This window comes from Poromitra crassiceps, assembly GCF_964638095.1.
Source record: "Poromitra crassiceps genome assembly, chromosome: 7".
NCBI lineage: Eukaryota > Metazoa > Chordata > Actinopteri > Beryciformes > Melamphaidae > Poromitra > Poromitra crassiceps.
In genome coordinates, this window is record NC_139628.1 from 18007794 (window position 1) to 18022428 (window position 14635).

Consider the following 14635-nt stretch of genomic DNA (forward strand, 5'->3'; position numbering starts at 1 on the left):
GATCGCTTTAGCGGAGAGTGTCATTTCAGCGGCAACTGAGGGAATCAGAGAGAGGGAAGGCATCGGCCTTAAAGGAGAATTCCTGTTTTTTACACCCCAGACCTTATTTCCAGCTTAAAATATGATGTTTTTCACATTGTAAATAATGTATTTTCTGCCACGTCGTGGTTCATTATGGTTGTTAGCTACACAACACAACAGACGGAGTCAACTCTGACCTGCCCCGGATGTGCTTATGTTCTTCTTCTGTGGTTTTCTCTTCTTCTTCTGTTACCAAACAGAAGTGTTTCTCGCTTTTTCTTCTGAAGCACATCCGGGTCAGGTCAGAGTTGACTCCGTCTGTTGTGTTGTGTAGCTTAGCAGCATGCCTAGCCTATAGATATGATCTGATTTCAAGATTTTGAAGGATTCAATTCAATTGCCGCTCGTATGGAATAAGGCCATATGTGACCAGCGCTGGTAATTTCAGTACAACCTCGGCAGATAGAAATCGCGCAATTGGAGGTGAAAGATTGGTTTGTGAAAAAAAGTTTTTCGTTTTTTTTTATTATTACACAAAGAAGAGCATGGACTATCCATTCCACATAAAATGGAGTCGTTTTAGAATCAGTAAATAGGTATATTTTGTAAGATAAAAACCGACTCTGAGAGAGGAATTCCTTCTCGCTCGACACAGCTGGTATTCATTTGCATGCGTCGTTTCACTTGCTTAATGTCTGCTATTGTTCCGAGTGTCGGCCAATGAGCCACAATAGAATTCAGCGTGTTTCATGGGGGCGGGGAGCAGCTCTGTTTACAAGACTCAAGAGACAATAGGAGGAGAGGAGAGCCACTGAGAGGACAGTCTGTGTGGATGAAAATTATTGAAACTTTATCTGCAAGACGAGTGCAGTCTGGCCACTTCATCTGACAACATGGAGGAACGACAGATTTTATTCACAAGACCGACAGAACGCAAACAACAAAAAGACACACTTGTAGACAACACCATAGGTGTAGTGCCCGTAGAATGCGGGGGAACGGCGTTCCCATACTTCTCCAAGGGGTGTTTTGTGTGTGTGTCAGTGTGCGTGTGCATGTCGAGCCAATCAAATTAGTGAAACTTGGCAACGTTGTCATTCGTCCTATATTTAAGGTGGGCTGAATTATTCACATGGCATCAACTCGCGGCTTGAAGAAAGAAGGAAACATTCCACCTTAACTATATTTAAGGTGGGCTGAATGATTCACACAGCATCAACTCGTGGCTTGAAGAAAAAGGAAACATTCCACCTTAACTCATTGAGTGCCAATGACGTCGATCAGCGTCAAATCAAATAGTAACGTAGAGTGCCAATGACGTCGATCGGCGTCAATTGCGTTTTTTGACGGTGGGACGTGGATCAAAGCCTCATGCATCTCCTGTAAAAATATTGTAGCTATTGAAGGTGTATAACCTATTTTACGGACCCATTAGGTGGCGACAGTGCTCTCCAGATTAGAGAAAGTTGAGGAAAAACAGCAGAAAAAGCCGTGATGAAAGAGAAACCGATGCATGAGCCAGAGCGGCACAGATTGCTCTGGCTGGAGCCAACGTTAGCTGCGAACAGCAGCCAATCCGCTCCCACAACTGAGCCCCTCTGTCTCTGCTGCATAGTTTCTCCACACGATTAGCCGCCAGAAAATAAAACCAAAGCCAAACCATTCTCATGAGAATGGTTTGGCTTTTCAGTGTCGCGCTGGGAGCCGGCGCACAAGGCGGAGCGCTCCGAAAATAGACTGGGTGCAGCGCACTTTGAAACGCGCAGCAGAAAGCCTAGAATCAGACGCAGCTTCATCCCAGCTCACAACCGAAACCCCAGAAACGCAGACGAACTCAGCGAGCCCAATCCAGACTCCCCCGACGAGTGGCCGCCATCCGAACATGGATCCGCAGGCAGCAGAGCCTGCCATAGCAGGCAGCAGAGACTCGCCTGACACACGCAGCAGAGGGAGCAGAGCCACCAGAGACACTCCCACGGAGGAGGAGTTTGGAGTTGAGGGGGGTGGGGGTGCTGTTTTATTGAAGGAAATTACTGTTCAGATGTTTCAGGTCAGAAAATATTAGCTTCAGAGTCAGTGATTTGCTTGAAATGCTTCATTTCACAAAAGGCTCATTATCTCAGCTTCTAGATGGAAACGTCTGTTTTTGCTGAAATCAACCTATCTTCTCCGGCTGATAACTAAAGAAGGGAAAATGATATCAATAAACTTTTTTTTGCTGATGATAGAAGAGAGTCTCATCGTTCTTTGGGCGTGTTCTGTGTTTACATAGTAATATCACACAATATTCTGTGGGCCTCGAGAAATCACTGAAAACGCTCTGAAACTCTGGCACTGGGACCGTCCATTCTCCAAAAGTGGCTGGCACTCAATGAGTTAACTAGCTACAGCGCGGGGGAAACCTCAGTTTAATAAAAGCTATAGGCTACTGAAACAGCTACTGGCTTTTTCAGCATCAAAACATTTTTTTTCCACCAGTAGGCTATCTCACTATAACAAGTAAAGATGAAAAAGGCAGCCAAACATCCTTTCATTTTTCGGACCAGCTGCTTTGTTGGGACCTGTGCGTGTGCAGGTTTTCCCCATATAGGTGCGTTCCCCCACTTCTCTAGATAGCACTACACCTCTGGACAACACAACAACATTTACTGATGCAGGAAGTGCAGAACACCTCTCCTCACCTAGTCCTAGGTGAGTTTAATCATGATCCCTAACTATCATTATGTCTTGTTCAGGGATGGGTAGGTTACTTTTAAATAGGAATCCCTTAAAGTTACTTGTTACTTGTTAGAAATTGTACTTAGTAACGTAATCCGATTACCACTATTTAAAAGTAAAGTAGGGATTACTTTCAGTTACTTTTGGATTACTTTTTTTTTTTTAATCCAGGAATGTCCCATTGGGATACAAGATCTCTTCTTCCAGGGAGTCCTGGTCAAGAGTCCTGGCTAAAACCCTTATTTAACTAGATGAAGCATGTTTTACAATTGATAACCAGATAAGAATGTTTATACCAACATGAAGTTGAGGAGAATACAACAAGAGTTATTTTTAAGACCACTTTAACACATTGACTGCCAGCCTTTTTTCAATGCTGTAGGTAGGTTCTGCCAAGGTTTTTTTTTGAGGATTCTAGGCTCATTTTACAAGAGCCGAGGATTATTTTCTGTTAGGACTTCGTGAACACCAATCATCTAAAAAGAACTAATAGAATGTGTGCTTTCTCTGTCTAAAAGAGTTAGTTTGTAGAGTTAGTAGTTATGTAAGCATTAGCAGTTGAATACAGCATGGTTTCAGCGTCAGAAAAAATATTCAGAGATAAACGGCTTTTTGTGAAATTCGATAGAACAGTCACTTTAACCATTCATTTTTGGCATCAGTAAGACCTAAACAATAGTTTTGAACAGTAATTTCCTCCATAACAGCAGGAAACTCCACTCTGCTTCCAACTCCTCCCTCCGTGGGCGTTCTTCTTGGCTGCAGCGCCGTGTCACAAGCACTTCCCTACCTGTGCAAATGCACTTTCTCATACTCTCGACCTCTCAAATAAATTTCTGAATAGAAATTAAATTACTCTAAATTAGAGCGAAAAAGAAACAAAAAAGAATGGGTTGAAAATCCCATTCTAAAAGCCTTTTATGGCTGTTTCCAATTTGGTGCTATTTTGCAAGGCAAAATGGCCTGCTGCACCACAAGCTTGTCACCAGTCTCACTGCTTTGCTGCTGCTGTGCGGCTGTGAGCCTGTCTGCGCGGCCGCTCTTTGAGGAAGTCTGGTTGGACTCGCTCGCTTCTTGGAGTTTTGGTTGAGAGCTTTGATGAAGCTTTTGCGATTCTGGTCATATTTATGCTGCGTGTTTCAAAGTGTGTTCCATCCGTAATCTATTATGCAAGTTTGCAATCCCGCACTGCCAGCAATCAGCGCGAAAACGAAAGCGTTTTCGCCAATCCATTTTCATGAGAATGGCTTCGTCACACTGCTTTTTGCTTGCCTTCCTCCTTCCTTGTCGCCACTTAGTGGGTCGGTGGAATGGGTTGTACACGTTGTACACGTCCAATACTTATATAAGAGATGTAAAAGGGTTAGATGCACATCCCACCGTCAAAAAAAAAAAATCGATTCTGTTGGCAGTCAACAGCTGGATTCTGAAAACGTGTTAACACGTCGTTGGCAGTGAACGTGTTAATTTACGTTATGGGTATTTTTCATGATGTGGAGTGGAAGACGCAGCTTGTTGCTTTAATCTTGAAACACGACGTGAAACACTAAAGCCGTTTTCACACATGCCTACAGGAAAATTACCTGTAAATCAATATCGGCCATTTCCTGGAATTTCCCTTCACACCTGAGCGCTCCATGTGTGAATATAGCAGTCAAATAGCCTGTATGTTGGGGGGCGGGGCGGCACTGCAGAGCGGGTGGGGAGTGACATGTGCACTTGGATGGGGAATCCTCCTTATTTTGGGGGTCGGCAAAACTCCGATGCTGAAATAAGTTCGCTTGTCACACAATAAATCACACTCGTTTGACTTAAGAGGGCATGTATGTTGTATCATTCACATTCGCTAACCAGTCTTTGAACTGAAATATTTGAAGAAGTTGGGATCCCTGTCTGAGAGAAATAGCCTGGCTGGTTCGATGTTTATCCGTTCACCTGCGTCGCGTTGAAGCACTTTTTACAGACTGGCTTCGTTTGATGTGTCCGGGCTTGCCTTCGCTGTCGGCAACGTATGCAAAATACTTCCACATTTCGCTTCGTGCATTTGCTTTCTCAACAAGCGTTGGGCGGCTTAGAAGACTCTCAGAGCTGTCTGTGTCCCTGTCAGGCTGCTGACTGAAGGAGGAGGACTGAAGGACTGGCCAGAGAGCGAGCAGGCAGCAGAGAGGGGAGAGGGGGAAATCGGCACGCCCACACATGAAGCTGACATACCGCTCTTATTATCACAAGATCATTTCGCCAGTTGGCTACACCGTTTTTTGTTGTTATTTTGTAAAATTAATAAAGAGGCAAGGGCGAATGTAATCCCGCCTGTAACGCCGTTACTATACCCCCGTTACTGTAATCTAGATTACACATTTTAAAATGTACTGTGACAGATTACAGTTACCGTTTTTTTGTAATCAGATTACGTAACGGCGTTACATGTAATCCGTTACTTCCAAACCCTGGTCTTGTTCCTGTTTTAGGGACTGTGCGACCATCTAGTTATGGTTGAACGTGGGTTTTAGTCAGTAGCGGCTGGTGCATTTTTGTCCAGGGAGGGCTATACCAAATAGCCTATAGGCCTGGACAATGGGGTTGAAATCAATATGATAATCATAAGGATTATTCTCAATATCAATATCATATGTTTCACGTATGCAAAATCAGTGTTCATCTCATTGAACTGAATGGTGATGTCAAACAAACCTTACATTTTCAAATAATATTCCTGCGATACCTCATTTGATCAGTTTTTAAGTAACATTTGCTTGTCATCATCAATTTAGACAGCAGAAATGTCACTATTAAAATAACTTCATATCATCACGATGATTCTACTGAAAGACAACAAACAATAATAGGCTATTGAATTATCATCCACTCCAGCCCTAAATCAATCAAGTAGTAACGGACGTTAGCCTACTAGTAGCCTACCTTCTGAATCATATGGGCAACAGATTAGTAGGCATATCAATCACGGAGCAGATTACAGAAATAGACAGTAACCTGGTCAGCAGCCCTCTGATCTCTGCATCAAACTTCCCTTTAGCATCCATATTTACTTGAAAAGCACATGGCATAAACACTTTGGAAGAAGGACTTGCCACAGGATGTGAATGAGTTACATTACATTACCTATGAGGAAAGCATGTTCGTGCATGCAAATAGAGTTTGTCAAGAATGCATTGCCGTCGCTCTACCTGGCCCCACCTCCACATGGTCGCTAGATACAAGCACCCCGAATCCCTTTGTTTTGAGAGCGAACAGCGCATGTGCAATTTACACAGATCCTGCCTTAGCACTGGTGGAAGCCGGAAGTCCCCGGACACCATCCATGGCAGAAAGTAGTTGACCCAAAACAGTACACATATAGATCATTCATTATGAATCTACATATTTATTGCAGATTATATAGGCTACTTACTATAATATTCACCTCGCTCATAAAAAAAAAAAGATATATATATATATATACGTTTTATTTCCCCCTCCTATGTGCGTAGGTGGGGCGGCACCCTGGCGCCCTCTAGTGGCCGGCCGCCACTGGATTTAGTATTGCGTTCTGATGTGTGTATCGTCAAACAGTAATGAAGAGTATTGAAGGAAAGAAGCTACCATTTACGACAGCAGCCCGGCCAATGTGGCGCAGAAAACGGGGACAATAGAAGCTTGTCGCGCCCCAAAATGACGGGTCTCTTGTGCGCTGTTGCAATGGAACAATGGACTAGTTGATGCTTCTTATCAATGCTCACTCTACGCTACTAAACGTAACATTAAAACGGTGTGTGTTGCTGCGTGCAAGAGGGCTCATGTTTACCATGAATATGACATAAATTCACTTGAACTGTTACACTTATGTAGCTAACATTGTTTGACTGCAGTAACAGACGGGGTTGGGGAGTAACGGATTACATGTAACGCCGTTACGTAATCTGATTACAAAATAAACGGTAACTGTAATCTGTCACAGTACATTTTAAGATGTGTAATCTAGATTACAGTAACGGGGGTATAGTAACGGCGTTACAGGGGGGATTACATTCGCCCTTGCCTCTTCATTAATTTTACAAAATAACAACAAAAAACGGGGTAGCCTACTGTGGCTGGTGCCAGTGACTGACTGTGACGAGGACGAGCGAGGCGGAGCAACAGCAGCAGCTGCAGGCAGCATTCATGATGACAGAGGCATGCCTCCTCCCACGAGTGCATTCACGTCATGGAAATATAACAAGCATTTCACTATTACGTTCGCTCAGTGTTTAGACAGATCAAGCGTCTTCCACATGGATTCTACTGAACATTTTCAGTAGAATCCATGTGGAAGGCGCTTGTGTGTGGGGCTGTCAGCTGAACGTTACGAGCTACCAGGCAGTGGAAAATCTGCATTGAATTTCTCCGCCTCCCGTGCTGACAAACGCTGCTCTAGTCTGCATGGTGGGGCGAGAGGTTTTTACTTTCATGGCCGGGACACACATCTTGCGTGTACCTACCAGTGCGTGTGCGGGGCGTGCTGGCTGCGGCTGGCACGCCCGCGGCATCCACACAGGCAGCGTGGCTGCTGCGCGCTGCTGTCTGTCTGCCAACTGTCTTCCTATAGAGTTTACCTTTTATTAAATTTGCTATAAACAATACAATGATGATTTTAACTGAAGATCGCTTGGGCTCACTTCAGAATCGAGGCAGTATGATTTGTGTGTGTGTGTGTGTCTGTGTGTGTGTGGTGGGGAGGGGAGGAACGAAGCCACGTTGTAGCCTATGTGGTTTTCAGAGGGCAGGAGAACTGCAGCTGTGAGCTCAGCTCATCCTCCGTCTCAAATCAAAACGAGCCTTGATTGGCTGTGGCTGCCCCTGTAAAATATCATTTTAATGTCTTTTTGTGTCTATTTGTGTAGAGACACGCTAGAGACCCGCGCGCGGTAAAAGGAAAAATAGGCGTTGCTTCTATTCTCTAGATGACGCGCGTCTCACACCTCGCAAGACACGCGCCTGACGCCGGGATTGCACTGGTTGCATTTGCGTTGCGTTGCAGCTGTTCTCCGGTTTTGCTACGTGCTCTGTGCTGCGCCAACACTAACCGGCTGCGTGCAGAGCACGTCACGGCTCTGCTCCGCAAGTCAGACAGCTAGAGTGACGAGACCGACAGGTTATCACGGTAAAATCGAGCGAGCCAATTTGTATGTGGGATAAATGCAACAACAAACAGGCAGAAGATCATTGTTCCCAACTGGAGAAGCAGAGGAGGGGTGGGCTTGCTTGGTGTTGTCCTTGTAAAAAGGATGTGTTGTGTCATATATTATTTTGTGGTTTTCCACTTCAATTATGAACTTTTCCTCATACATGTTTGTCCTCTGGCTTGATATTGAATGCTGTAAACACCTCTGCCCTGTTGATTTCATGCCTGGCTCCGCCCAACTTGCTGCGGCTTTGCTCCGTCATCCGTGAAAATAGAAGCCTTGCGTATCTTTTTCGGAGAGCTCCGGATCGTCGGAGCTGGGACGGAGTAGACACGCAACGCAGCGGAGTAGGTGGGAGTTGACACAATGATTAGAGTGGAAACGTATCGGCTCCGATGCCGTACCGCAGCGCAGACGGACCGAACACGGACCTAGTGGAATGTAGGCGTGAGACGCGCGTCTGATGCCGGTGGTGTGGCTGCTGTAACCTGTTAACATGGGCGCCGAAATGAAAATCAACAGGTAACGCCACGCAGACGCCACGCAGAAGCAAGATGTGTGTCCCGGCGTAGTGTTTCACGTCGTGTTTCAAGATTAAAGCAACAAGCTGCGTCTTCCACTCCACATCATGAAAAATACCCATAACGTAAATTAAAGTGGTCTTAAAAATAACTCTTGTTGTATTCTCCTTAACTTCATGTTGGTATAAACATTCTTATCTGGTTATCAATGGTAAAACATGCTTCATCTAGTTAAATAAGGGTTTTAGCCAGGACTCTTGACCAGGACTCCCTGGAAGAAGAGATCTTGTATCCCAATGGGACATTCCTGGATAAAAAAAAAAAAGTAATCCAAAAGTAACTGAAAGTAATCCCTACTTTACTTTTAAATAGTGGTAATCAGATTACGTTACTAAGTACAATTTTTAACGAGTAACAAGTAACTTTAAGGGATTCCTATTTAAAAGTAACCTACCCAACCCTGGTAACAGATGAAGTCACAGCTAGCAGCTAACAAGCTAACGCTAATGCTAAGTGCTGGTGGCTGTCTGACATTGCCCCAGAAGTGAATTCCTCATTCATTTTCTCCATAGACATTTAGAAAAATATGTAGCCTATGTAATGGGTTTAAGGCTTGAACCAAGCCAACCAGTCTTCCAGAGAATCGTGACTGACCATAAAACATTTACCTTTCAGCAAAAACAAAAATAAAAGCGAAAAAAAATCTATTTTTTTCTTCCATTTATTTTTTATAGGCTAGTAGTCTTATTAAATGCTATACATGCAATGATAAAATAAATGACAGATTGTTTATTTTTATAGTCCACAGAAATTGCAAGAAAATTCAATAAGTTTAAAGTAAAAGTAGTTTTGTGGGTATATTATTATTATTATTATTATTATTATTATTATTATTATTATTATTACCATTATTATTATTATTATTATTATTATTATATTATTCATTATATTGTTCCAAGTACAATGACACTAGAGTTTTGCATTCATTTACCCCAATATGCCTGGAATCTGCTTACTTGTAACTTTAAAGAAAAGGTCAAGGTCACTTCAGACAGTAGTTAACTTTTTCACATCAAGGACCCCTAAACTGACAAATATTAGACCACGGACCCCCATTTGATAAGAGTTTTGCTTTTAGATGTTTTATTACAGAAAGTGTATGAAACCCATGACCAAAATAGCCCTACATTCTATCATTATGTTACTTGTGGATGGAATTATAGTGAAAATAAGTACCCCCCTTTTTGCTGTTGACATGTGACCTGTGACAGTGATGACAGCTGGAGTGAATGGGGAGTGGTTAATGTAAATAAGTAGCTATTGTTCACTCCCAATTACCTGGCTGGCCCAGAGGGGAAAAGTGGTCAATCTTTGAGGCTATGTTTCTCTGAAACTTGATTTGAGGTGTACCAACATTCAAATGAGCATATCTTCTTCAATAATTTTCAGATTTCGATGTGTGACACAGCATTTGAAAGCTTACAGCAGTTTCATAATCTGTAAAACACTGAAAAATGACCTCGGACCACTTTGTACTGAAATTACCAGAACGTGTCACATATATCGATTACAAACAACAATGGGAGATAAAGCGGGAAGTGTTATCTACGTATGTGACGGACACTCGGACAACAAACAGAGCAGGCTGTCGGCAGCATGGAGGGTTGTTACATAGCTAATTCATGTTCTCATAATTATATAACAACCATAATGAACCACGTTGTGACAGGAAATATGTTATTTACAGTGTGAACGACATATGCCCCATTTATGCCTGTTTTGGCCAGTTTTCAAGGACTCTACTTGGATCTGAATATCTTCTAGGGGGATCAGAATGAAACCAATGTTATTTGGCTGAGTAAAACAGCATGTTAAGCTGGAAATAAGGTCTGGTCTTGTAATATGCAGTTGTGCGGTGGTAGCATGGAGGGGGGTGTTTCCAAGACACTGGATTACACCGTTAAGCCTTCTTGAGGTGTTGTGGGCCTAACTTAACGAAACATCGGTTTCGGAAGGTGCCCACTTGAAAACCCCAATGACATGCTTCATACTGCTGTTGGCTAGGGTAGGTAACTGGTGATTTGTGTCTTGTTTATTAGTGTGTTGTCCTGTTAATATATATATATATATATATATATATATATATATATATATATATATATATATATATATATATATATTTTTTTTTTTTTTTTTTTGCAGTGCACCTGAATGCAACATGCAAGGTACCCGCTGAATAAGTGTCCAAATGTTCATGTTATTCTGGGCAATACTCCACTTCTGTTATAACATTTCAGTGTGGTATGGAATATCTTTCAGTAATCTTTAATCTTTAAAAAAAATCTAAAAAAAAAAAAAATATATATATATATATATATATATATATATATATATATATATATATATATATATATATGTATATATATATATTTTTTTTTGCAATTCCAGCGCAGGCCACACAGGGGGCGCTCGCGGGCCGCATGTGGCCCAGGTCTGATCTAGCAGATATTGCCTCTCCATACCTGAGAGAGTCCAGTTTCCAGTGTGGATCCTCCAGTCCAGCAGAAAGCAGCTTCACTCCTGACGCTCCTGGATGATTGTAGCTCAAGTCCAGCTTTCTCAGATGGGAGGGGTTGGAGCTCAGAGCTGAGGCCAGAGAAGCACAGCCTTCCTCTGAGACCATACAGGCTGACAGCCTACACACACACACACACACACACACACACACACACACACACACACACACACACACACACACACACACACACACACACACCAAAGCAAGCTATATGTTCGATATCTTTATGTATACAGCTGTAAAATAGTTGCACAATACAGTCAAATTCATCCTTGCAATCCTTGCATCAACTTGCATCAACTGATGATGCAAGGAGAGGGAATGGTGAAATATCGTCATGGAAAGTAATTGACAGGAGTTACAAGAGTGCTACATGTTGACATCAAAACTTTTAAAAATTAAGCAGAAAAAAATCCAACACAGTTCAGGTCAGCACAGACCATAGTTCGGAGAAATGTGTCAATTCAATTGAAAAAAGGGGAAAAGGAAAAAGTGAATGGATATTACCTGAGAGTCTCCAGTCTGCAGTGTGGACTCTCCAGTCCAGCACAGAGGAGCTTCACTCCTGAATTATGCAAGTCATTGTTACTCAGGTCCAGCTCTCTCAGACTAGAGGACTGGCTGCTGAGAACTGAGGCCAGAGCTTCACAGCTTCTCTCTGACAGATTGCAGTCACTCAGCCTGAAGGAGAACAAGACCAGGCAAGCCTAGTTAAGCCGGACCCAGACTGCTGTCCACTATTGTGCAAGTTCACATAAAAGCTAGCCCAAAGTTCATTTCACACAGCTTTAAATGAAGTAGTTCATGTTCATAGTTCACAATTTTGAAAATTGTACTAAAGGGCAGGGTAAATCTGGGTGGGGAAAGTGGAAAGCATTACCACCACTGAGGTGCCCTTGAGCAAGGCCCTTCACCCCAAATGCTCCTGTGGTGAGCAGATCAGACTGTAGTTGTACTGGTCAGCTTGCAGGTATGAATGTACATGTATGTGTGAGTGTGAGCTCCTGAACGAGCACAAACCTTTTAGACCACAGCACTCTCTCGATCCCCCGCCCCCCCAAGCAACACACATAATATGTCACTGTTATATGTCACCTACTTCATATCCCTATGACCCCTCCCCCCAAACACCACACATAGGTCCCTAGTCAATAACCCTACACACCCCTCAAATCCCGGCTCTCTAGCACGTACCTATCCCTATGGCCAATACCCACACATGTCTGTTTCAACAATGGGGAATCAGTGAGTGAGTGTCTGGCAATTAGTGATAGAGACAAACAAGAGCATTGATATTCTCCTTGTTTCAATCTATCCAGTTTTTTAAGCACTTACACAGATTTATTGGAGGCCTTGATCACTGGCAACAGCCTCAGAAGAGCCTCCTCTGAAGCAGAGTATTTCTTCAGGTCAAACACGTCTAACTCTTCTTCTGATGACAGTAAGATGAAGACCAAAGCCGACCAATGAGCAGGGGAGAGTTTGCCTGTGGAGAGAGTTCCTGATGTCAGGGACTGTTGGATCTCCTCCACTAGAGAACGGTCATTCAGCTCATTCAGACAATGGAACAGATTGATGCTTCTCTCTGGAGACAGATTCTTCTTTATCTTCTCCTTGATGTACTGGACTGTTTTCTGATTGGTCTGTGAGCTACTTGCTCTCTGTGTCAGCAGGCCTCGTAGGAGTTTCTGATTGGTCTGCAGTGAAAGGCCCATGAGGAAGCGCAGGAACAAGTCCAGGTGTCCATTTTGGCTCTCTAAGGCCTTGTCCACAGCACTCTGGTAGACATTTGGTTTAGATTTGACTCCTAACTTCAGAGACCACGAGGATTTTGATTGTGGGTCTGACAGCAGATTGACACCAGAATCGATGAATGAGACGACATGAACAGCAGCCAGAAATTCCTGAAGGCTCAGATGGACAAAGCAGAACACCTTGTCCCCCCACCCACCACGCTCCTCTTTAAAGATCTGTGTGAACACTCCTGAGTACTTTGAGGCTGATGTGATATCAAAGCCACACTCTTTCAGGTCTTCTTCATAGAAGATCGGGTTGCCTTTCTCCAGCTGCTCAAAAGCCAGTTTTCCCAGAGAGAGAATCATCTTCTTATTCTCTGGTGTCCAGTGTGAATCTTTCTCAGTTTTCCCATGAAACTTGACGTTCTGCCGTTTTGTCTGAATCACCAGGAAGTGGATGTACATCTCAGTCAGGGTCTTGGGAAGGTCTTCTTTCTTATTGGTATTCACCACAGACTCCAGAACATTAGCAATCATGTGGCAGAAGACTGGGATGTGGCACATGATGTGGAGGGTTCGTGTAGTCTTGATGTGGGAGATGATTCTGTTGGCCTGCTCCTCATCTGTGAATCTCTTCCTGAAGTACTCCTCCTTTTGTAGGTCATTGAAGCCTCTCACCTCTGTCACCACGTCAACATAATCATCAGGGATCTGATTGGCTGCTGCAGGTCGGGTGGTTATCCATATGCGAGCTTTGGGAAGCAAATGCCCCCTGATGAGGTTTGTCAGCAGCATGTCCAGTGACGCTGGCTCTGTAACATCAGTCAGGATCTCGTTCTTCTGGAAGTCTAGAGGAAGTCGACACTCATCCAGACCATCAAAGATTAACGCAACGCTAAACTTGTCAAACCTGCAGATTCCAGCTTCTTTGGTCTTAGGAAAGAAGCGATGAATAAGCTCCACCAAGCTGCACACTTTATCTTTCTGCAGGTTCAGCTCTCTGAAAGTGAATGGAAATGTGAACTCTATATCCTGGTTGGCTATGTCTTCAGCCCAGTCCAGAGTAAACTTCTTTGTTAATACTGTTTTCCCAATGCCAGCCACTCCCTGTGTCATCACTGTCTTGGTTGGTTTATCTCTTCCAGATAACTGTTTAAAGATGTCTTGACATTTAATTAGTGTTTCTGGTCTCTGGCTTCTGGATGCTGCTTCAATCTGTGTGATCTCATGTTCAGCATTGACACCTCCACACTCTCCCACTGTCATGTCAAGCTCTGTGTAATTCTGATTCACAAGTGTTGGGTTTCCTGCTCTAGCAATCCCCTCAAACAAAACCTGAAACCTCTCCTTCAGGTTACATTTGTGTTGACGTTGACACTCTGCAGACGTTTCTAAATGAATAAACAACAGAGTAAATCAATGAGAGGCAAGTAAAGAGTAATGCAATCATTTACTGATAATTTACACATTTAAAACTCAGGCTTACAACCAATTGCTCAAGGTGCGTGAGGCCAAGTAAATAGTCCAAACAAAGAGTGAAGAGGCCTCGGACACTTTAAAAAAATGAGGCATACGGATGCAAAAAATCCGGCTTTAATTCACCATAATGCAAAAAAAAGTGACAAGTGATACAAACATAAAAAATAAAAAATAACGTTTTGGTCTCCAGACCATCGTCAGCCATGGTCTCAGCTGCTTGTAACAGGCTTAAGTAGGCTGGTAGCCACAGGGAGGAGTCTATCATGGCTGGGGCAGCACATCAATTACTCAATCACTAATAATAATAATAATAATCAAGCACTAACCCGAAACAAGCAAGGTGTCTACAAAGCAGACTTGGGGATACATGCAGCGAACCCATGTACATGTTCACAAATAGTACACATATACATAACAATATAT

General features: G+C 43.2%; 1 protein-coding gene across 1 annotated transcript in view; it reads right to left on the bottom strand.

Moving 5' to 3' along the window:
• LOC310780023 (protein NLRC3-like) overlaps positions 1 to 14635 on the bottom strand; it is a 65474-nt gene that overhangs the window by 28341 nt on the left and 22498 nt on the right. The window contains exons 6-8 of the mRNA XM_083640557.1: positions 12333 to 14124; positions 11505 to 11678; positions 10942 to 11115 (exon numbers count right to left, since the gene is read on the bottom strand). Coding sequence (XP_083496683.1) covers positions 10942 to 11115; positions 11505 to 11678; positions 12333 to 14124 — 2140 coding nt within the window. The remainder of the gene's footprint in view (positions 1 to 10941; positions 11116 to 11504; positions 11679 to 12332; positions 14125 to 14635) is intronic.